Source organism: Punica granatum, chromosome 4 (assembly GCF_007655135.1).
Source record: "Punica granatum isolate Tunisia-2019 chromosome 4, ASM765513v2, whole genome shotgun sequence".
Classification (NCBI taxonomy): Eukaryota; Viridiplantae; Streptophyta; class Magnoliopsida; order Myrtales; family Lythraceae; genus Punica; species Punica granatum.
The window spans coordinates 36,783,049-36,807,915 of record NC_045130.1 but is presented as its reverse complement, the minus strand read 5'-3'; the positions used below and the strand labels follow the sequence as shown (position 1 = coordinate 36,807,915).

Below are 24,867 nucleotides of genomic sequence, written 5' to 3'. Positions count from 1 at the left end.
ACATCATAATTAGAATACCATAATTATGAAGATTTTTCAGCTTTTTTTAAAATTATTATTATTATCAATATTCGAATAATTCAATGAAAAATGACTTCAAATATGGAAACCGAAACAAAGTGTTCATGATGACAACCTTCCATAAATCGTATATTCTCAAAAAGAAGATATTAATCTCACATTCTGGCATATATGTCAGCCTAATATTTTTTTTTTTTGAAAATAATCAAACTAACGGACGATCTTTGTAATGATTTTGAACAATAGAATTTTGGTTGTCCAAACTATGTATATCATTGTCAATTATAAAGAAGGGAACAAATTAATTCTAAGGATAAGACATAATCATAAATATTTTAAAATTAAATATAAGGTATTTATTATTTCGGACAAGGGTGAAAGGTATACTTTGCTAAAATAGTATCTCAGTTGTCACATCAAGAAAACAAAATGACAGCTAATAATGACTCTCGACAATGAATATATCACGTAATATAGTTTATAAGGTAATAAACTTAATAAATCACACATTTGCAATAAAATAGTATATCTGGACAAAACATTCGTTCAATATATAAGATGTTGGAAGCCCTTTTTTTTTTTTTGCGTGTGTGCGTGTAAATAAGACTGTTTTTTCGTTTATTCTAGTTCGTAATTAATAAGACTTGTTAATTCATATATTAATCCCTTAATTTTCATTATTATTCTGATTTATATCCTCTAAATAATTATATGGATATATATATATGTGTGTGTGTGTGTGTGTGTGTATACATGAGGTTGTGAATTTTTTCAGTTTATTCAAATACTGAAGTTAGATGGAACAAGCAAACATATAGGATTTGAATGCATCGGATAACCAAGAAAAAGAAAAAGGATTATTCCTGGGTCAGCATGGAAAAAATAAGGGACTCATGATAGTGTTCTTTTACCTTTCTTTATTGGAATAAGAACTAAAAATAAAGAAAACAAATATAGATTCATAAATACATAAATTTTTCATAATTAGAAGAACATGCATATGGCGATATTGATCAATGCTACCTCATTAATAATTTGATTTTTGGCTTCTTAGTTAGTTGTCATAAAATTTTTATTTTAAGAGAGAGGGAGAGCATTTAATAAAGCTGATGATTAATATTCATTTTATTTTTTTTGGATAATGGGTTAGGCTGAGATTGTGTTATCGTCTGCTACACGGGACTGGCTCTAGGTCGGTTCTCGGCCCGATGGATGCAGCATATAAATATACAATAATACATATGGCTTGGCTTAGCAGTATATATATATATATATATAATGTGTCTCTATCATCCTCCTACATCAAATATGTTGGATCCATACGATTCAACTTTTACACGAGTCACGAGTAATTAACAAATATTTCCTACAATTTTTATAAGATATTTGAAATGAAATGATCGATACATATGCATGTCATGAGAATATGTAATGGTAGTAACACATTCAAAATATATGATGGACGGCTTTAAATGATTAAAAAAATTTCATAAGGTTATCATATAATTGATACACAAAATGATCGAATTTTCACATGCGATTCAACTCTATTTCATATTCTATCAATTATATATTTCAAATATTACATTAATGATTAAACGAACAAATTAAAAAAAACTCACTTTTTTTTCCTTTTCATTTTTTCAGCTATATACAAAATGTGAAAGGAGTCAAAGTTGGGAGAACTGAGAGTCAGAATGTCATTTTTTGGTGAAAGGAGTCATGAAAGATTCAACTTGTCATATATTTCCTTTGATCCTTAGAAATTAAGAATTTTGTATTTTTCAAATAATATATACAGAGAAAAGGAATGAAGTAACTCCTCTTATTTTCTTGTTAAATGAAGACCTTGAATTTTATTTTCCGGTGAAATTTTTGGCCCTAACAAATTCTTCTCTAAAGCTCTCCAGAAATATTTCTCCCAGTAAAACATCTTATTAGAAATAACCAGAGCCATATAAACAGAATTTTTATTTTTTAAGATAAAATTATAGAGTGTTTAATTTTTCACTCACTTATAAAATTAAGGCCGTTTGGATTCAGAGTTAAAGTTATTTTGATTTTGATTTTGATTGTGGAAAATTACAAATGAGATGTAATTATAAAATTGACTTGGAAAATGTGTATTTTTGTTGTGTAATGTGTTGAATTAAAGTTAAAGTTAAAGTTAAAATCAAATTTCTTGGAATCCAAACGGGTATATCTTTTCACTGTTCTAATCGGGAAAGAGGTTCCCTTGTGCCAAAAATTGACAAAAATTAAAAAATAAATCATGTTTTGCCGCAGTTCATTTCCTAGGAAAACTATTTTTTAGTGCATATTCCTTCCTTTATAATTTTTATTATTATTTTATATCAATAAGATTTTGGGTTCTTTTGGTATTATAGATATTTTCATTACAGATATAAATATAATTAACATATTAAAAGTATAGGCTAGAGAAAACATTTTATAAAATATAATGATATTCAATAATGTATGCTCATAAAAAAATATACATATACATCCATAAAAAACTATACTAAGAATTATTACTAAGTGAGAATTCCAACCGTGTGCTCTTATTTCTTTTCATTTACTCATTCTTTTTTCTTTTTAAAACTTCTTTTTTTATTTTCTTTCCTTTAATTTTTTGCCTCTTTTTTTCTATATTTTTGTTTGAACGTTTTTCAATTAACTTTGGAGCAGCTCTTATTTATTTTATGAGGAGAGAAAGATTATAGATATTACTTTGTTATTTTTATGTTTTATTTGTTCTTTTTAAACTTCAAACTTACAACTAGTAAGCTCCTATGCATATTTTAATTTTCTTCCACAGTAACATATGACCTTAGATTGTACAAAATTATCAGATGATCCAAACTTCTAACTCTATAGGATATTGAATAAGCTAAACATTCACATTTTGTATAACTAATTGATATATCGAAAATTTGCATTTGGTATATCAATAGTTATAAGGAAAAAATATATATGTATATATATGAATTAATTAAGTTATTGAACTTATAGAAATGATCAATAAATAAACTTAAAAATAGATGAAAAGGACAACGAATATTGATGAATCGGACTGAGTCGAATGGCACAATGTGATCTAATTAAAGGGCTATATTAAAGAACCATTTGAAGTGAGAACGACCGTACTGCAACCATATTGCTTGCATTAATTTACTATTTTATGAAGTTCAAAAGAATCTGTTAATTATTAAATTCATAAATTTTTAGAATATTTATTCTTATATCAGTGCATTGATACAAAATAACACTTACTGAAAAAGAAGTTCAAAACAATACCTTAACTATTAAATTCATGATTTTTAGGAATAATTATTCTTACCAGTAAATTAGGGGTATATTTTAAATTTATATATATTTTATATGTATACACTTATGGTATATATTACTGGTCAGCAAAGTTTTTAGTCCGTGAGACCGCATCAGGATGTGACCTAGTACAAGAGAAAGGTGGTAATCATTGTGTCTAAGAACGTAACAAAATAAATCAAATTAATTCCTGATAATTCTGTATATTTATTTTTACATCGTGGGGAAACTATGTATTTAATTTGCAGTACTTCAAGAAATAACTTCAACAGTGCATTGATATGCTGATCAAGAAAAGAAAAATGCATTGATACGAATGCAACGTACAATTTCAAGTTAATGAAGAACACATTGCATGACGTGGTTAACAAATATAACATTGTCATAAGGTTTCTCTTAATGATACATTACCTTGACAATATGGGTCATTAGATTGATATACACTAAACACAAATCACGCTCTTTTCCAGAAGCGATGTCATTATTATTGATCTATTTTTTTCTTTCTTTTTTTTTAATTAATGCATTGAAATGTTCTTTTTGTAATTATCTATGATAAGAAAAGGAATTTGATTTTGACTCTATCCAAATAATGATAAATCTTCTTTTTTCTGTGCCCCATCTTTTTTTTTTTTTCCCGCTTAACTTCCTCTTTTTCCTCCAATATCCATCTTGTTGCATTACATAGATTGAAAACAATGATAAGCTCAATTACATCTATTTGCAGAGGAAGTTAAGCTAATAAATTACTATTGCGGTCGATTTATTTTAAGTCGTATATAAAATGTCCTAAATTTGGAAAAGTTCGATATTAAACTAGTTAGTCGATGATAGCGTATTAATTAATATATTATTACGGACCGTATGTAAAGGAAACCGTAGAGGGCCATGTGGTTGGCAGCTCATCACACAGAACACAGGACCACGCCAATCCACTCCTCTCCTAAATTCAATGCGGTAGGCCCCGAAATTGATCAATGCCAGCAATTAGCTCCCTAGTTTGTTTTTAGTTAGGGAAAAATTTTTGCAGTTGTTTCAGCAGCCGGAAATAAAGAAAAGTATAACTTTCTTCGGTCAGGACAAATGAGTGTTCTCGACTTTCTGGTTGAAGTGGTAAACAACTTCAACCCTTAAGAAAAGAACACGAGTTCGAATCATAGGAGATACATTTGTTAGAAGGGCCGGAGAGTAATATTTAATGTTTCATTCCCGTAATTGCGAGAGCAATGTCTCCTTCATCTTACCAACATGAGTTTGTTCAAATCAACAATAAAGATACGAAGTTATTCAATTAGGATTGAGGATCATGGAACTCCCAAATCAATGATTATCTACGATTGCAGAGCATAGGTAGGATTCTATCAATCTAGTGCACGAATGACATTGGCCGTTCTAATGGTATAAATAGTTCGGAGGTGATACTGGAATCCGATATAATTAAAGTGAAATTCAATTGCTCATATACTCGTAGAAATTAAATGGTCAGAACATAATCCAATGAGCCACATTCACAATATTCAATCAATATTGATTGATTGATTAGGAGGACCAGGAAATTGTTTTCTCCCCAACTAAACATGAATCATGCCGAAAAAAAATAAAAAAAATATGTAATTCAAATATATATATATATATATATATATTATTAATTACGATGAAGCCACGTCCGATGCCCATATATTGCCACAGAAGAAGATGTTGCCTGCACAACGGCCTGACAGCTACGATTTACGAATGTCGATATTCTCATTAAATGAAGTTCAAACTACATATATTTGAGGTGCTCTCTCCCCCGATTTTCCTTAGAGAAGTTTCTCGCGGAAAATTAACTATGGAAATTCGGAATAATAAGAAAATGATGAAACCCCTTTTAATTTTCACATCTTGTATAAGTTTGAAATCTACTGTATGTTTAACATCTCATTTTATCAATTCAACGTGATGGAGTTACAAACATTATTCTACCCTACGAATGATAGTAATATCATTTAATAAATGATAAACCGTATGTTCACATAACATTAATATTAAACTTTTGAATAATGTGATCATTTGAAAATTTCTTTTTTATTTTTGAAAATTCATATTTATAACTATTGTTAAATCACAAAATAAAATTTATTGTTTATATAGCTCGTGATGACTATGATGAACAACGTCCCAGGTATGTAAAAGGGTCGGATCTATGATAATATATGGACACGCGCGTTTATAAAAATATTAGTTCGATCCTTCCTAATTAATCCAATTGATAGGAGATAGATGCTGGAAAAAAAAAATGGAGGCTAATTTCACGCTCATGGGTGACGTTGCAGGGAGACATGTCCAAGCACATGCATACGTGGTACTGTGAGATAGATAACATCTCCTTCGATTTGAGTTTTATCATATAGGCCAGTTGATCGATCTTTTCTTCAGTCATAGGCAGGTCGATCTTATTTGGAACATATCTTGACCACACCTAAAATACGAGCCTCGACCTCACTTGCCCATTGTCCACGGCATCTTATAAAATCCGTAGGCGCGGTCTTTTGTCTTTTGAATTTGCGAAGATTTTTGATACGCATAAAACGACACCATCATTGATCATCAAACCAATTCCTTGGATTTTTTTGTTCTTTTTGTTTATTCATTAATGGAATATCATGCTGCCATCACACAAAAAATTAAGTAGTTCAGCGGCACAATCGGACATCGCCTAGAAATCGAGATGTTTCATATTCAGTTTTTGTCAGTGATGTTATCTGTATCATTTTATTTAACTTTTCATTTCCTTGTATAAAACTCATGAACCCTTTTTTGTAATCGAAAAAAGAATTTAATACATTCATCAAGCTTTTTGTTTGGAAGCCAAAAGAAAACACAGGAATATTTATGATTCCCGTGATACTGAGGTAGCTAAAAACATAAAGAGGGATGCATGGTTTGAACGTGACTTTATATTCCATTTTTATACTTTTATTTATTGCCAATTTTGTTAGAATCAATATCCCATGAAGTAAATGAAGTTTATGCCCTCATCTCATTCTCAAATTTAACAGATCTTTAAGTTAGTTTTGGTTTGATTTTATAAGTTTCTCCCACTCTCTTATCTATACATATCAACGCATATACAAGTATATATTATATAAATTTCGAAATCCCTCTCAATCTCTAGCCTTCTCTTTTCTTTTTCTTTTTTTTAATCCTCTCTTCCGGTGAGAAATTAGTATATTGAAAAGTAAAAAGAAAGTAACTACCCATAAAGGAATTATTTAGATTTGACCATTTGTTCAAGTTTTGACTTGTAGAATTGCCTTTGACCAATCGCGCGCGCGCGCACACACATATATATATTTATCGCATAACATGCTATGCGCGAATTTCCTAAATTAATAAGAAAACACATTCTCTATTTGAAACCAAAAAAATTCAAGGAAAAAAGTCTCGCCAATGAAATTTATGATTTTCTTTTATTTCATCTCCTTCTAACCCTATTCAGTCAATGTCATGGCAGTTCTTCATAGTAAGAAATTATTAAAATGTACAAATTATGAAAATATTTAGACCATTAAATATTTGAAAAATACCTTGATGCTTCGGGCGATTGATTTAAGAGAGGAAGAAAGAGAAAGAAAAAAGAGAGGAAGGGAAGTAGTCGAGAGTAAAATGCGGGTGGTTAAAAGTATGTAAATTGAAAAAATACAGATTGGTTCAAGCGGTTCGACGCTTATTTCTTTAAGTAAGGTCTTGGGTCCGGGTCTTGTGCATAGAAATTTTTATATTGATAGAGTTTTGCTTCCTTAGTAGGCTGACTCAGCTCGAATTGGATTAGTCGGGGCCTTATGGACTTTTGGATAGAGTACCCACACAAAAAAAAGTGTGTAAATTGACAGATTTATTCATAATTTTTTCTCATCCGAAAGGCTTTAAATTTTCTATGTGCATTATCGGAAACTAAAAGTTAGACAAAGTCTGTACACTATAAGAAATTGACACCTTCACGACCTTTTTTGGGTGATGTTTACAAAAGCGTTACAAAACTTTTTTGTGGTGGACTTTACGCAACGCTTTCATGAAACGTCGCCCTAGGTTTACCTACGGCGATACTTAAAAAAGCGTCGCCAACATTTATAAAAAAAAAAGTTTAAAATTTTATTTTTTTTGAAATTGGAAATACATTGGGCAACACTTGAAAAGCGTCGACTAAGGGCTAAATGGATAATCGTCAACGAAGGGGTACATGGGTTGAGGTTTACAAGCGTCACCCAAAGTCTTAAATTTTTTTTTAAAAAAAAAGTAGTGCTGAAAATTTCCTGCTCAGCCAAAATTTTGAAATTCAACCAAATGCGTTCTGACAACACGCTGTCAACATGTTGACAGATTGTGTCCAATATATATATACATGATTAGGTTGACATTTACTCTTCACAAGCTTTAAAGTAGGATTAAATGACTTCACAATGGTTAATTTACCGCGGCTAATTCATACATGCCAGCTTGTACCTGATGATCCATTGTAGATCTTGATCGAATTCTATATGCGCACAATCAACCTATCCACTTGTTAGAAACTAGCTGATTCTGTGGATATTAATAAGAAATTGATTTTATTAATAGTCTGATAGCTAGCTAATAACTTTTATCATAAGATAAAATGTGCGATAACTTCCTAATTATAACTAAGTATTTGATCCCGACATATCGAGCCAATTTAAGTCGAGTTTGGGTTTAAGACATTAAAAATTACACATGAGCGGACTCACTCAATTGATCCCCTTGATATGAATTTAAATGTGTTTGTTAAGGAGGGAATCAAACCCTATGATCTCTTATATATTTTATGCTCATTAACTTTGAAGTCAAAATTTTAAAACTCAATTAAATGTGTGCTGACAACTCACTGTGAACAAGTTTATAGTATATACAAATATATACGATGATTAGGTTGACATTCACTCTTCACAAGCTTTGAAGTAGGATTCAAATTACTTCACAATGGTTAAATTTGTCGAGGCTAATTCATACATTAAAGTTCGCACCTTATGATCCATTGTAGATATTGATCGAATTTTCATATGCGCACAATTAATCTGTCAACTTATTAGAAGCTAGCTTATATTGTGGATATTGATAAAAAAAAATTGTTTAATTAATAGTCCGATAACTTGCTTGTAATTACTTTTATAGTAAGATAAAACAATAACTTCCTAATTTATAATTAAGTATTCGATCCCGATATATCGAACCAATTAAAGTTGAGTTTGGGTTTGAAATATTGAAAATCACACGTGAGCGGACTCACTCAATTAATCACCTTGATATGAATTCAAAAGTGTTTGTTAATGAGAGGATCGAGCCCTCTAATCTATGACCTAGGGCTGGCAATTCCTAACACGACATGGCTACGACACAATATTAAACGGTTCCGGGTTGACCCCTTTTTATATTAGGTCTAAACGGGTCCAACCCGTTTAGACACAGGTTAATAAGCGTGTCTTACCGGATTGAACTCGTTTAACCCGATTATACACAATTAAACATGTTTATTTAGATGTGCTTAATCATGTTGTTATAATCGTGTAACTCGTTAATCCATTTATGTAACTAAAATTAGCAAAATATCCTTACTAACCCTAACTTCCTTCCGGGCCACCTCTATTCTTGTTCTTCTATTTTATGATTTTCTATCATGTAAGTCAGTAAGTGTAATTCACCCTACTTCTTTACTTTCTCAGCAGCAACAGAGTCGACAGAATGTAAGAGTGAGTATTGAACTCAGAGTCAGAGACGAATCGAAGACGACTTCGAGCCCTAGACCTCGAGCCCACGACTTCGAGCCCACGACTTCGAGCCCTCGACCTTGAGCCTTCGACCACGATCCCGACGGTCGTGGCCCTACGGTACCCTTTGAAGGCTGAAGGTTGAAGGCTGAAGCACAAACGACTCTCGAGTCCCGACTCCATCCCTCTAGTCTCGCTCACACTCCGACGCTCCTCCAACCATCGGTGCTCTCCAATCCAAGTCTCCAACATAATTGGTGAGTTCTCAATTGTCAATTGAAGCCCAATTGAAGTCTGATTGCACGGCCCTAACCCTAATTTCAATCCGAGTCTCTCTATACTCTCAGTCAATTGAAGCCCGATTGAGTTCTCGATTGTCAACTGAGCCTTAACTCGATTGAGTCTCTCTCTCTAATCTCATCAATTACTGCTGGCCCCTATTAATTTGAAGCCCTCTACTCTTCAACTGAATGTGTGCCCATAAGGTCATTATCAGGGCTTTGTAACGGGATGTGTTTTTGGAATGAAATATAATACGTCAACTCTTCCACCGAATGTGATGGTGATTGTTCTATATGATTTGCTTGGTGAATTTGATTGTTGAAGTGATTTTTGTAGGTTTAAGATTTAAGATTTTTATCAATAATTCATGTCATGATTTTTGATTGAGCTTTGAAGCATATTGATCTGCCTGTCGTGGAGAAATTATGGAGAAGTTTCCATAGTACCTCAATTGAAATTGGTGGAGTCACAGGACTTGAGTGTGTTTTGATTCATTGCAATTATTTTTAATAAAAATGACATGTTATATTCTTGTTATGAAACTTGATGTGGGTTTTTATGCATGTTTAAGCAAGTTCATGTCGTGTTCGGGTAACTGGGGTGACACGAATAAACAGGTCGTGTTCAAAATTTAACTCGTATAATAATTGTGTCATGTATGGATATGTATACTTATTATGACACGTTTCGATAAACAAGTTTAAACATGTCGTGTCCGGGTTGACAAGGATATAAACATGTCGTGTTTGTGTTTTCAAAACCTGACCTGCTTAATAATTGTGTCGTGTACGGGGTTATGACTTTGATGATATGCGTTCGTTTAGACACGACACGACACGAATTACCAGCCCTACTCTTACCTATTTCATGCTCGTTAACTTTGAAATTTCCAATCCCGATATACTGAACAAATTAAAACCAAGTTTGGTTTTGGGACATTATCAATGCGTTTGTTTTCGGAGTTAAAGTCACGAATTTGTGATTGTGATTGTGATTGTAGAAGAAGACAAAAATATATGGGGCCCACCAGTTTGACTTTTGAAATATAAAATGAATGGAAGGTAGAGATAATTAATTATAATGGGATTGTATTTTAATAATATATGGGGCCCACCAATTTGACTTTTGAAATGTGTGTTTTGTTGTGTAGTGTTTTGAGTTAAAGTTAAAGTTAAAATCTTAAATCACGACTTTGAAAACAAACGGAGCGTATAGGTCTCGTTTGATTTGTAAGTTTGATTTTAGAATCATGATTTTGATTTTAACTCAACATACTACACAACAAAAATACACGTTTCCCAAGTCAAATTTATAATCTCATCTCATTTGTCATTTTCCACAATCAAAATCAAAATCAAAATCAAAATCAAACTTACTTTAACTCTAAAATCAAACGCACCATAATTGTGTATTTAGTTTTAGAGTTAAGTAGAGTTGAGTTTTGATTTTAATTGGGTTGTAATGATTGTATTGTTGAATTATGAGAAAAATTGTGAAAAAGTAATGAATAGTTGTAGCATTAAAAATTGAATTGAATGAATAAAAAAATTGAAGAAAAATGAAAAAGTAATAATTGTATTGTTGATTTTTATTGTGTAGTAAGTAGAGTTAAAATTTTAAAAACCGATCCTAAAATCAAATGGTTAATAAAAATCACACAAGAATGAACTAACCTTGTTACTCCCTTTGATACAGAATTGGTCGTGTTTATTAAAGAGGGGAATCGGGCCATTTGATCTCTTACACATTTCATACCCGTTTATAACTTTGAAAATTACAATCCCAATGTATTGAACAAACTAACCGAGTTTGGGTTCAAGACAGTGAAAATCATATACGAGCAATCTTACTCAATTAATTCCTCGACGTGAATTCTATTGTTTTTATTAAGGAGTGGATCGAGCTCTCTGATCTCTTAAACATTTCATGTTCGTAAATTTGAAATTTTTTATCCCTATCTATTAAACCAATTAAAATCTAATTTAGGCTTGAGAAATTAAAAATTACTGACAAGCGAACTCACTCGACTAATCCCCTTGATATGAATTTGACATTTTTTTATTAAGAAAGGGATTGAGCCCTCTAATTTCTTACACATTTCATGCGCTAATTTGAAATTTTTAATCCCGATATAGTGAACTAATTGAAATCTATTTTAGATTTGATGCATTGAAAATCACATACAAGCAATCTCACCCAATCAATCTCAATGATACAAATTTGATTGTAATTATTAAGGACGAAATCAGGCCCTCTAATATCTTACATATCTTATAATCGTTAACTTTGAAAATTTTTATTCTAATATACATTGAACCAATTAAAATCGATTTTTGATTTGAGATATTTAAATCACATACAAGCGAACTCACCCGATTAATCTCCTTGATGTGAAATTTGACCGTGTTTATTAAAGATGAGATTGAGCCCCTATGGTACACATTTCATTCACGTTAGCTTATTGCCAGCTGGTTGATAGCATGTGAATTGATCAAAATTTTCAACAATCACCAATTTGACAATTTGTTAGGAGCTTGTTGCCAATTGTTGCAATGAAACGTTGGCAGCAAAGTTCCCGCTCATCACCCAAAGAAAATTTCAATCACTAAATTGGCCGAAATTTTCAAAAATCAAACTAAGTCTTCTCTTATATCTCTCACTTTTCCTTTCCTCTTCATATATCCTCTCTTTATACTCTTTCTCTCTCCTTTTCTTTGCTCCAATTCTGATAATGAAAGGGAAGTTTCGTCAACTCTAGTTCATCGGAGTGACGGTCGTCCTACATCACCATTAACATCGGGAATGAGAAGAGTTGCGACTCATCGTTCTCCAACACCGTCGAAATGTCATTGGGGGAGTTTGCGGTTGCTAGCTTGTGGGTGGGAAGGAGAAATCACGAGATGTCCTTTAGCGTTTGGTGAGTCCTTCCTCTAAAGCTCGCCCTTGTGGATCCTCGTTATAGCCCCTATTTCGCCCTAATGACTCCTCTCTATCTCTCTACAACCCGATCGAGCACGCCTTGGTGGCTACTCCTCTTAAGACTATTCTCCTATGACGTTGTGCGGTAATTCTCAAATCACAACAGCTAAGCTTGTGTTTGTTTTTCAATTAAAATCATCACTATACCCAACTCAGTTATATACTTCATTAAACTCAACATTATAATCATTATTGTTTTGTCTTTTCCTCTCATTCAATAATAATTTATCACTCATATTTTTTCTAATTATTTATAATTAATTTTTTTAATGATAAATTCTCTATCTACTTTCTCATCCACATATACATATATATATATATTCTCATACATTCATATATTTACCAACAGTTGTGATAATTGCCTTTTCGTCTCGTCTTATTTCACAAAATAGAGTAGAGTTGAGTAACTATCTAACTCTAAAACCAAACAAATCCTAAGTGATCCTTATCTCTTTGTCTTTCACTTCGTATAAGTGTGTTTTCGTCACTTTGAGGAGGAGGAGGAGGATGATGATGGAAGAGTAGTGCGATTGTTGTATTCATCTTCGTCTTCGTCGTTCTATGAACGAGCCGTCAGCTTGTTATCAGTGATAAACCGTTTTTAGAATTTTAGGGATTTAAGGTTTTAGAGCTTAGAGTTTTTAACGCCCCGTTTGGATTCAAAGAATCCTTATTTTAACTTTAACTTTAACTTTAACTCAACACACTACACAACAAAAATACACATTTCCCAATTTAAAAATTTTAACTTTAACTTTAACTCAACACACTACACAACAAAAACACACATTTCCCAAGTCAAATTTATAATCATATCTCATTTGTCATTTTCCACAATCAAAATCAAAATTAAAATCAAAGTAACTTTAACTCTGAATCCAAACGGAGGATTTTGGGTTCTTTGATTTTAAGTGTTTTACGGTTTTCGGCTTTAGAGATTTAGGGTTTTACGGTTTTGGAAATGTTTACAAAGAGTTGTCAACTTATTGCCCTTTTTAAAAAAAAAAAATTCGATTACCCTTGGGCGACGCTTATTAAGCGTCGGCCAAGCCCCAGCTGACGTTTCTAAGCATCGGCTTAGGCTAGGTTTTATAAAATGTCGGCTTAACCTTTTTTTTAAAAAAAAATTTAATTTTTCTACGGCTACCTTTATAAGCGTCGCTTTTGGCCTAAAACCAATGGCGACCCTTCCTAAGCATCGCTATAGGTCAAGCTGCGCTGACACTTGCGTAAACGTCGGTCGGATCTAGCCCGACGAAACATGGGCGAAGCTTAGCGTTGCGAGACTTTTGGAGATGCCTATAAGTGTTGTCTAAAGTCCAAAAAAGCGTCGCACTAGGTACTTTTTCTCGTAATGATACTTCTCACTTTTGTAGTAGTATAAGTAAATGCTAGAATTAGGTTGATCATCAAGTATATTATGTTTATTTATTTATATTTTTAATAATGAGAGTGTTTGGACTTCATTCAAATAATTTTTCATGTGAATACTTTACAAATCTATGGAGTCAGTCAATTTAGCCACACGTATAGGTGGTCAAATAAAGAATATTTTTCAGCATGAGTTTCCAGAGTGTCTCGAATTTGAGTTTAACTAGAAATGTTGATGCTCTTAATTAACCAACAAATCAACCCATGTTTCAATGTAAAGTGAGAACTTTACATTGTAAAGTTCGAGCTTTATATTGTATTTTACAACATTTGGATGTAAAGGTCGTAAAAGTTAATTGTTGCGATTACTTTGACGAGTTAAAATTTTACAGCCATAGTTGGTAAAAGCTTTGATTCGAAACATGTGAAATTGTTATATTGTAATGAAGATTATGGTCATGAGATCCACATTTATCTCTATAAAAATAAATCATATATTATATTATCAACCACGTTCATCGTAATTCAATATAATATACAACAATATCACATTTTGGCCTACAATTAGGGAAAAAAATTTCATAATTAAAATTTCCCTCTAATCTTCACTTTCCCTATAATCTAATAATATTCGAACCAAACGCCCCTTAATTAACCAACAAATCATTGTTGAGTTAATTATGTTTTTTTGCCTTCTGATCTTTGCTTACCGATGAATCATCAGTATGCTGCTTACTTACACGAAAAATTAAAATAATTATTTTTTCTTTTTATATACTCCTCCCCTCCGCTCTCTCTCTCTCTCTCTCTCTCTCTCTCTCTCTCTCTCTCTCTCTCTCTCTCCCTCTCCCCCTCTCTCTCTCTCTCTCTCTCCCCCTCTCGCCTTTGATTTTCCTCCACTCCCAACATATATATGGTATGAAATTGCAAATGTGTACCGTAGACTTGACATATGCCGCTTATATTATATATATGTGCAGTGATAATGAAGGTTTTTATTTTAACTAAGTAAATATGAACGTGTTATTAATATATTAAACCTGGAATTATTTATGAGACTGTTCTTGTGAATTTATTTGCTCAGACAAGCTGAAATTTTTTTTTTATTATTATTATTATTATAATATATACTTCGTTTACCGCATGCCCTAGTAAGACCCACAGCCGATGTCAACTCTCTTGTCTTTCTTTCTAGGGTTTCTGGTTGCTGTCAAAGTGCTTGAGGGCAAAAGGCAAGTTGGCTCTCACCAGTCATAATTGACTTGAAAAGTTTCTCTAGAGTATCGAAATCATACATACACACGCGCGCGCAACATACATATTAATCCTATTATTATAATTATTATTATCGCATATAATAAAATTTTAAAAATAAAAATTTGAGAGTGTATTGATGAGGTCAAAAAGTGATGATGGGAAGTTGGGGAACTACAAGAGACCATTTTCTCTAATTTGGCCAAGTCAAGAAATAAAAGCTCTCCTAATTCTATGCTGACCGGCGCAATTGAAGGTTTGTTCGCCCTTCCTTCCTTCCCTTAATTTAATGCGAGACGGTTCATGGCTAAAGTCAAACCTCGGGCTTATTATTTTGATTTGGTCTTTCCCTCCTCGTACGTAGACCCTACAACAAGTGTTATTGACACTGCAATATAAAATCAACCACCTTGAATAATGTCTCAAGGTCACAATAGAAGGGAAGAATGGGGAATAGACCGGCCAATGAAGAGAAAAGGGAGAGAATGTGTCGACGCAGTTGAATTGGTCCAAAGCAGCTAACGCTACAGCTAGTAGCTAGAGAAGCCACATTATCATGCTATTGATATAATTATTTCAGCATCAATTAACCATGTGTATGTTTAACTGTAAATTCCAAGAACTTAAAGCTCTTTATTTTCATGTCTGTTCAGTGAAATAGTTTCGTTGCTTTGTTCCAGGAATATGGAATCTCCTAATACGACAGTATCTATATCTATACCTCTATATATATATATATATATATATATATTTATATTTGTAAAATTAACTTGAAAGCAGTAAATGCCCTTCAATTAATGCATTTGAAAAAATATAAAAAGATAAATATTATTTTAAAATTATAAAAATATTATAATTTTGAAAACATTGAAATATTAACAAAAAAACTAGTGCCTTTTTTTTTTACAAAAGTAAGCAAAAATGAATCATTAAATTTAATGAAAGCTTTAAAATTTTACCAAAAAATCATATAATATTAAGAAATGATATATTTAAATAGAACTTTACTGGACACTTTTTATTTTATTGGATTAATATTTTCATTTTATAAACAAAATTGATCATCATGTTAGAAAAATTAATAATATATATAACATATTATATTTAATATTACAAAATGCTTAAACAAAATAGGAACTACATATACATAATTAAAGTAAGCTTGTGCATTGCACGAGACGATTAGTTGCAAAATTATTATTGAATTGTAAGACTTACTCCATTGTAATTTAAAAATTCTTTGATTTTTACACAAAAAGTCATTCTACTTTATTGAAAATTATTATTTCAGTTGCATTTAATAATGAAAAATATTAATATTCTAAATAAGAAATTAATCTTTCTAAATGTGATTAATTCAAATAATATGATAATCGAAATATGAAACAATCCGTGCAACGCGAAGAAATTAAAACTAACTTACTATATATATATATATGGGAAAAAGACTTTTTTGGCCCTATAAGTTTAGGCTTTGGTCAATTTTGATTATCTAAGTTTTAAAAGTGTCGAACTGGACTTATACATTTGATTCTTAAGGCAATTTTGGTCAATTTCGTAACTTATAAAACCAAAACTGTCTTTCTTTTTTAAAACTTATAAAATCACATTTTAATTGAAAGCCAACTTATAGGATAAAAAATGTCATTTACAAAATTGCAGGATCGAAATTGTCTTACGGAGCAAACGTGTGGCACTAATTCGGTAGTTTTAAATCTTATAAGACCAAAATTGACTAAATGCCAAACTTATTGGACCAAAAATATATTTTTCCCATATATACATATATATAGTAAAACTAATTTGAGTTCAATAAATACAACTAAAATAGCTAAATTTCTTAATATTTACTATTAAAAGAAAATTAAAAATTTTAAAATAATAATTGAAAATATTTAATAAGAAAAATTAAATGAGAACCGGTTCCTAAACTTAATGATAGGATGTAATTAAATTTTTAATAAGTTTATTAGAAGTGTGCACTACAAATTTCAATTGGAAACAAAAAATAAAAAGAATGTAATGAACATACTTTAGAAAAGGAAAATAATTCGTCCATAGAAAATCGTAGAATTCATTAAAAAAAATCTTTACTGAATTCCAATTGGAATGGAAATTTAAAAGGAAAAGCCAAACACGAAGATTGATTATAAGATATACTTAAAACCGACCTTAAAATATGACCCCTGGATGTAATATAAACTACATTTGAAAAATTGAAAGTAAAAATACTATCAAATTACATTGGAATCGAAAAATTCAAAGCTCATTAAAGTTTTTTTCTTAATAGTAAATGTGTTGTTAATTTCTTTGAAGAAATTGTCACTCATTATTATGCATGGTAGTGTACATAATTTAAATAAAAAATGTTAGATCCTCCTAAAAGACATGCCTAATAATTATCTTAATACCACATATATTGAATAACCTTGGCATGTTAAGTAAATAACAATGCATGCCATTGTGAAAAGGATTTTTTAATTAGGAAGATTTTAAGAGGAAATATCGACATTTATTTATAATATTTAGAATTTTACAATTATCCTGCCATTTATTAATTTTATTATTACTCTATTGTAATAAGGTGAAATTAGTTAGAGATTTGAACTTATTATAAGTAAAGAGCTACTAAGTAATATTTTTAACAAACCGCGCTATCAAAAAGGTCCGCGTGAAATTGGATTCATAGAATTATTTCAATAGGTACTTAAAATGTTATGAAAATATAATGATTTACATCGAAATTCCAAAATCAAAATACAAAACAGAGGACTTGTATTGACTCAAGCTTCGATAAAATACATGATTTGATTTCTTAATGCTTCTTGTATTTTTAATTTCTTACAAAAAAATATATTCTATTCATAAAAATGCATGGCATCATGACCTTTGACACTTCGAGATTCTTCTAATTCAACTTTCATTTGATGACATGCATTAATTTATTTCAATAAAATTATATTGGTGAAATATTTCAACTTAATTATTATAAATAATGAAAATACTAAATAATATCTCAAACAAACCCATGCAATGTATGGGATAAAAATCTAGTAACATTGTATTCTATCACTTGCTCTGTGAAGCCTAGAATTAGATATAAAACTTCTAATACGGTTCATCTCCCTTTAGGCGCCGCATACAGATGAACATGTATGCACGAATATGTTAGATTAATATATATATATATATATATATAATATTTCAGCATGTCTCCAATTCCTACCACATTCCCATAACTTGATATTGCTTGTTTGGGTAATTTTAAAAATAAGATTGAATCAGCATAAGAAAGTTTTGAAGATAGACATATGGATATAGTTAGAGTCTATTAGAAAGACGCATTGTCCTATTATTTAAGCGGATGATGACTCTTCCCTAATACTGCTTTCCAGCTGAGATCACTTACAATTTCCTTTTCCATGGCTTTAACTCTGATTGATGGTAACTCAAATGTATTCACACACAAAAGATATTTTTCATTTATACATATATAATAGAGTTGTTTAAATGCATTCAATTATGGTATGACCAATCCGAAGGCTATTCATTGAAAAAAAAAGTATAAATACAGAAAAATAAGAATGTTTATGGATCCTAATTTAGTTGATGGGAGACATGATCCAAGTATAAATATTGAAGCTTGGAAATGAAATAAATTTGTTTTGGAATTTACAAAAAAGTCATTTATTTATGTGGTAATGTATTTATTACGTGTTCGTGGCCTTTCTTCACCAATCAAACTGAGGCATTAATACATGAAGAATCATGTCATGATTAACCATCATATTTCGACGAGCTTTCTCCCTAACCCGATACAAAAGGTGAACCTTTGTCAGTAATTAGAGAAGCTTATCATACGATAGCTTTAGTAACTTTTTATTATTGTCTTCTCTAGATTGTTAGAAAACTGATTAAACTTTTACTAGGCTCGTCTCCCTTATAACCGAAAACAAAAAAACAAAAAATAGAAGAAAGAAAAAGTTGATTGAACGGCTCGAAGAAGACGATTATGGTCATTTGAAGACTTCAATTAACCATCGAAAATCCCAGTATTATACAGCCTTGGATCTGTCATTTGAAGATTTCGATCAAATTAAACCCCAAAGGGCGACACTCTTATAAGCAGAAGATATAGGATGAGGGTGACCATCGATCATGACAGATGAGAATCAGTCGGCCCAAATTGATGGATGAAGCCCTTAGAAGCCCCAATTTCTAGTTCAATTGGGCCCATTTGTGTTGCGGGCATATCTTTGTTTTATTCGCTTACGGTTTGTAAAGCCCACTAAATAGGCCCATAAATCTATCGGGCTCCATATTTCTTTTATGGGGAAAGGTCAAATTTGGTCCTCAACTTTTAGTTATTTTTCTATCTTAGTCCTAAATCTTTTTTTTTGGCTGTATTTCGTCCTCAATCTTTTCCGCACGGTGTGAGTTCAATCCTTTCGTCTAAAATTCCGTTAATTTTCCTTGACATGTATATTAATCAAATGAGAGTGCGCTATGTGCGCGACAGATTACTGCTACTCTAAACCGGTTGTTATAGAGCAAATTCGATTCTTTTTTTAATCAGACCCGTAAATCGAACTAAGATATTTTTAGTTCTTTTATAATTCCAGCCATCTGTCGGTGCGTGAGACGATGAAAGAGAAGCGATGGCTTGAATCCTAAAAGAATTGGAAATATTTTAGTCCGGTCTACGGATCTGATTAAAAAAAGAATCGGATTTGTTCTATAACAACCGGTTTGGAGTAGCAGTGATCTGTCGTGCATGTGGCGCACTCTCATTTGACGAATATACATATCAGGGAAAATGAACGGAATTTTGGACGGAAGGATTGAACTCATATTGCGCGAAAAAGATTGAGGACGAAATCCAACCAAAGAAAAGATTTAGGACTAAGATAGAAAAAGAGCTAATGGTTGTGGGCGAAATTTGACCTTTTCCTTTCTTTTATTCTTTTCAATTCTATAATTTTGTAACCAGCGAAAGCCGAATAAAATTTCAAAAATCTCTTCTCTTTCTGCTTTAAAACACGACTTCTCTCAGCCAGTAAATTCTTTAGCTGATCAAACTGTGTAGTTTTTATTTTCTTTTTAATTCATAGATACAATGATTCATGAACCGAAGCCTAATCTTGTATACTACGATTAATTACTTAGGTCTGACCATCTCTTAATAAAACCCTGTTTTCATCTGTCTTATTGTTCATGGAATTGATTAAGGTATATCTATATTATCAATGGATACAAATTAAGGCTAAAATGAATCTCAAATACCAATTATACATTCATTCAATCTCGAACCGTCCCATATAAAATTCAAGAAACTCATAGAAAAGTCAATGAAATATTCGGAGCAGAATCCCTCTAAATTGGACTACCACGATCGACAAATAATACTATTAGATAATTGTGTGCGCTAGTCTCACGAATTTTATTTCTTATATTTAGACTAACCTTATACTAATTCAATAAAGAACCACTCATGTTCTTCATTTTTTTAAAAAAATTCTGTTGACTATGTGATATCAAGGCTGCAGCCTGCAGGTGGAATCTGTTATATGATCCACAATGTTTTTAATGTCTTCTCTTTTCTATGACCAGTTTCGTTTTATATATATATATATATTGAAATTTCAATAGGCAGTTCCTATGTCCTCCCGCAGTAATTTCGTAGTTGTATAGGATAACTATGGCTGCAGCATGATTGGGAGAAATGGCAAATGTACACGATTATACATCATCATTTTGTGGTAGACAAAGGTTGAATTTGGTCGGAGACAGGGGTGGGATTAATGCACAATATTCAATGTCCCAATTTAGTATTTGGGGAATCAAAACTTGTGAATGCCACAATAAAGTGAAATGTATGTTTAATTTTCTTTGGGCTTCCTTCCAGTTTAACCACCGAAAAAAATGTGAAATAATCAAAGTGCCTTTATATTAGTTATTTAAAAATATTTAAATATTTGTAATAATATCTTGAACCAAAAAAATCAGAATTTAAAAAGAAAAACAGGGAAAAAAAAGAGGAGGAATGAGGTTGAACGACACATGGAGAGGGTGGGGCTCAACGACAACCACCATCGCTCTCCACGAGGTTCTTGGCGGATTAGAGGGGGACCTCGCCTCGAACAGTGGTGGCTAGCATTGAGTCCCCCAACGCCCTATAGCCATCCCTCTCTCTTTCCCTTCGAATCAAGAGAGAGAGAGGAGTGAGATTGTGCTGTGGTGGTCCAATTCTGACCACCACAACCTCAAATGAAGTCGTTAGTGACCTCTATATAATTACTAGCGACGTCGATTCGCACTATAGTGGCCAGAGTCAAGCCACCTCAGCCCCCAATTTTTCTAGAAAGAGAGACAAAGATGACTGTGCGGTGGTGGGGCTCAAATCTGGCCACCACTGTCCCAAGCGAGATCACATGTATAGTAATGATTTTCACTTGGATTAATTCCTATACCTAATATGCATATCACTTAAACTGGTCAAGTGATCTTCCTAGGTTTCTGACTCTTTCGTATGAATACTTGTCCCTAATTTTGTTCTAGATTAATATGAATGAAAAAAAAAGTAAATTGAAGAAATCAATCTCCAAATTCTATTTCCTCCGAATCAAACAGGATTCACGTGTTCTCTTCAATGTAATTGTAGAAGTTTGTCAATCTACACAAACACATGACACAATGTATTTTTGTAGGTTTACAGACCATATGATCGTCGTTTTTTTCTTTCTAGGATTACATTCATACATATGATTTTTCTCTTTTCAAAATCACGAGATACCCTCAGTATCGACTATGAATAATTCTAACTAAATGTCGATTTGGTCATGATATATTGACTATAGTTAAGAGTTGTTGTCCGACATTGCAAAAATAAAAACAAATTTTTGGGTATGTAAGATATTTAATGGATTCACCCTTTTCTTAGCTTGAATTTTTTATTGGAGATTAGCTCAATCACTCATAGTTTTAGTGAAATATTAATATGGTATTAGAGTGAGTTTGTGTTCCTGTGGATTTACACCAAACTTGATACGGTGTCTATTTTTTAAAAGTAGCTAATGTGCGTTTATGTTGGCCAGAGTGTGGAACTCATGGTTTATACTTTTGAGTGTAGAAGAATAAGCTCGCTTCATAGTCCATTATCCCCTCTTACACGAGTATGGAAGAGGAAGTCACCTCATGTTTAGTAGTCCAGCTCGAATGTGGAATTTCTTGCTCTATAATTGCAAGCACGAAAAGAAAAGCACAATCGTAGTCAGTTTTTTAGGGTAAGTGTTCAAGTACACGTGACATATGTAATATGTTATCACGTGATAACAAGAAAGTTCTTTGTATATAAGATAAGATGTTTGGATTCACCATTCTATTAACTTATAGGATTTTGTCAGGGATGAATCCAATTATTTATAGGTTGTTGGGAAAAAAATCCACCATCTTCTCAAGTGTCGGGTTGTGTCCACGAGTGACTTCGGCTCCGAGTGCCCGCAAGGAAGGGAGGTCGGGAGGTGTTCCTGAATTCTCTCTCCGATGATTAAGTCAGCCCCCGGGTACATGATTAGGTGGAGAGAATCTGTTTAGGGTTATGTGTTTTACCTTTTCTTAGGAAGTAAGGTTACCTTATGGAGGCTCATGGAATGAGGGATCAAGGAGGGGTCAAACCTCTCTCCCTTGCCTCGTGGGCTTATAGCCCTTACAAATGGACTTATTGGATTATGGGCCATGATGGTTACTAGTTGGGCTTCTCAAAGGTCGACTTTATGCCCCTAACATAGGTCTAGTAGAACACCCTAGTATTTGGAAACCGAAAGAGTCCCGACTCCCGACTAATTGAATTCGAGCCAAGTCAGCTTACTAAGTAGTAAAACTCTTCTAATAGAATTTCTCCATTGAAAAATTTTAAACATGAGATCTTATTTAAAAGAAAATAAACGTCAAGCTATTTGAGTCACGGAATTTAGACAAACTTTCATACATACGATCCTTTAAATAACCTATCTGAACCACGGAAGGTGGACCCTCTAGACCTCACTCATTTTTGTATTTTCTTGCACGTTCTCTCTCTCTCTCTCTCTCTCTCTCACTTCAAATGTTTCTGTTGCAACTGCTAGTCTGAACTTCCTCAACTCTCTCTGGCCCCACCCCCTTCTCCCCCAAAGAATCTAATATTTTCTAATTATTGATGTTTCCCTTTCTTATTCTTCTTCTCTTCCTATATATAAATCCTCCACTTTATATAATTTTCCATTAATCTCTTGTTATTGTTATAGAAAGCAACTTCCGAGCCTCTCCTTCCTTATAATCTTTCATGGAGGATTCAGCTTCTCTCCACTCGATGAAAGGTCGACCATCTCTGTCCTCTCGAGGGACAACCTTAACAGACCACCACGGCCGCCATGAGGAGGAGGAGGAGAGCGGTTGGACCATTTATCTCGAGGATTTCTCCAAGCACCAATCTTCATCGGATTTGGAACATCATATTAGCTCCAGCTTCAGTATTCTTGGCACCTCATCTTTGATCTCTGACGCAGCCTCTCGGTACCATGACAGGGCGAACTCAGGCCCTGGGGGCTCTCATCCCTACTGCTTTGGTCTTTCGGCTGGCCCTAAGAAGCTGAGCTTGGTCAAGAAAATGAGGGCCAAGAAGATCAGTGAGGAAGACCCGTTGGAGGACACTGCCAGTTCCCCGGTGAGCAGTCCCAAGGTAGGTGTGCCATCATATGAACCCTCCTTTGATGATTAATTTTTGCTTCGGATGATCAAGACAAGGAATTCAGACTCGTGTCACGGCCTCGTTTTTTTCAAACTGCTTTAAAACATATTCATTGCTCACGACTTTAAATTTTCGTGTGTATTCACTGGATTTTTTTCTTCATGATTTCCATCAGGTAGATGATTACAAAAGGATGGATATGACTACCATAAAGGCAGATGATAACTTTGGGCCGAATTTCTTTGTGAGTTTTCCATTCGATGATCTCTTCATATAAGGGTTTCATTATATATGTTATGAGATGTATATTTACTCTCCATGGTTTATTAACAAAATTTTCTTATGTTATATATGATGATGCAGGCAAATGGAGGCAGCTCTAATCAACACCAAGGCTTAAAAATGGAAACTGCAGATGGAAGAAAAAGAGACGATCAGATGGTTTTGAATAAAGGGCAGAACATTAGTGATCCATGCACAAGCTTGAAGAACAGGGGGCTGCGCTTGGTCCCTTTGTCCTTGATTGCAAATTATCCCGGTTGATCAATTCCAAGAACACCAACCCTATCCTCTATCTCTTCCTCCCCTAAACCCCTCCCTTCTTCTTTTTTTTTGGGTTTAATTTGTGCTTTCTCTTCCCTTGAGTTAATATTGTTTGGACTTGAGGAACTTAATGGCAACAGCCTCATGTGTAAAGGTCAAGCTTGTGAATATGTGGTGGGATTTCAATTGTAAATGAAAGCTTTATAAATCCAGTCCCTTTAATAACTTCAATCTACGTCATTTCAATATGTGACAGATCCTTCCTCATTTTCTAAGCAGATGTGGCGAAGACCCGGAAAATCTAAAAAAAGATGTCCATGACATAGCTCTATTTGTGTTTTTTTTTCTTTGATAATTCATTTAAATTTCATTAATGGAGGTGATCTTCCGATGCGAAAATCACAAGAGGTTTACAAAAGTATCAGAAACAACCCCTAGGACCACAAACAAGGGGAAGAACAAGGAGACACTTACAAAAGAGATACAAGACAACTCCTACAACCAAGCAATAAAATCCGAAAGCCTATCAACACCCGATTTGACTAAATAATCCGCAAAATCATTAGATTCTCTACGAGAGTGTTGGTACCGAACTAAAATGAA

The 24,867-nt window shown here is 32.8% G+C and overlaps 1 protein-coding gene across 1 annotated transcript; it reads left to right on the top strand.

Moving 5' to 3' along the window:
• Positions 1-23,141: 23,141 nt before the first annotated feature.
• Positions 23,142-24,497, top strand: LOC116202934 (vascular-related unknown protein 1). Its single transcript, XM_031534573.1, has 3 exons — positions 23,142-23,712; positions 23,897-23,965; positions 24,085-24,497. The coding sequence occupies exons 1-3, from the start codon at positions 23,317-23,319 to the stop codon at positions 24,262-24,264; spliced, it is 645 nt and encodes a 214-aa protein (XP_031390433.1). The 5' UTR covers positions 23,142-23,316; the 3' UTR covers positions 24,265-24,497.
• Positions 24,498-24,867: the final 370 nt, after the last annotated feature.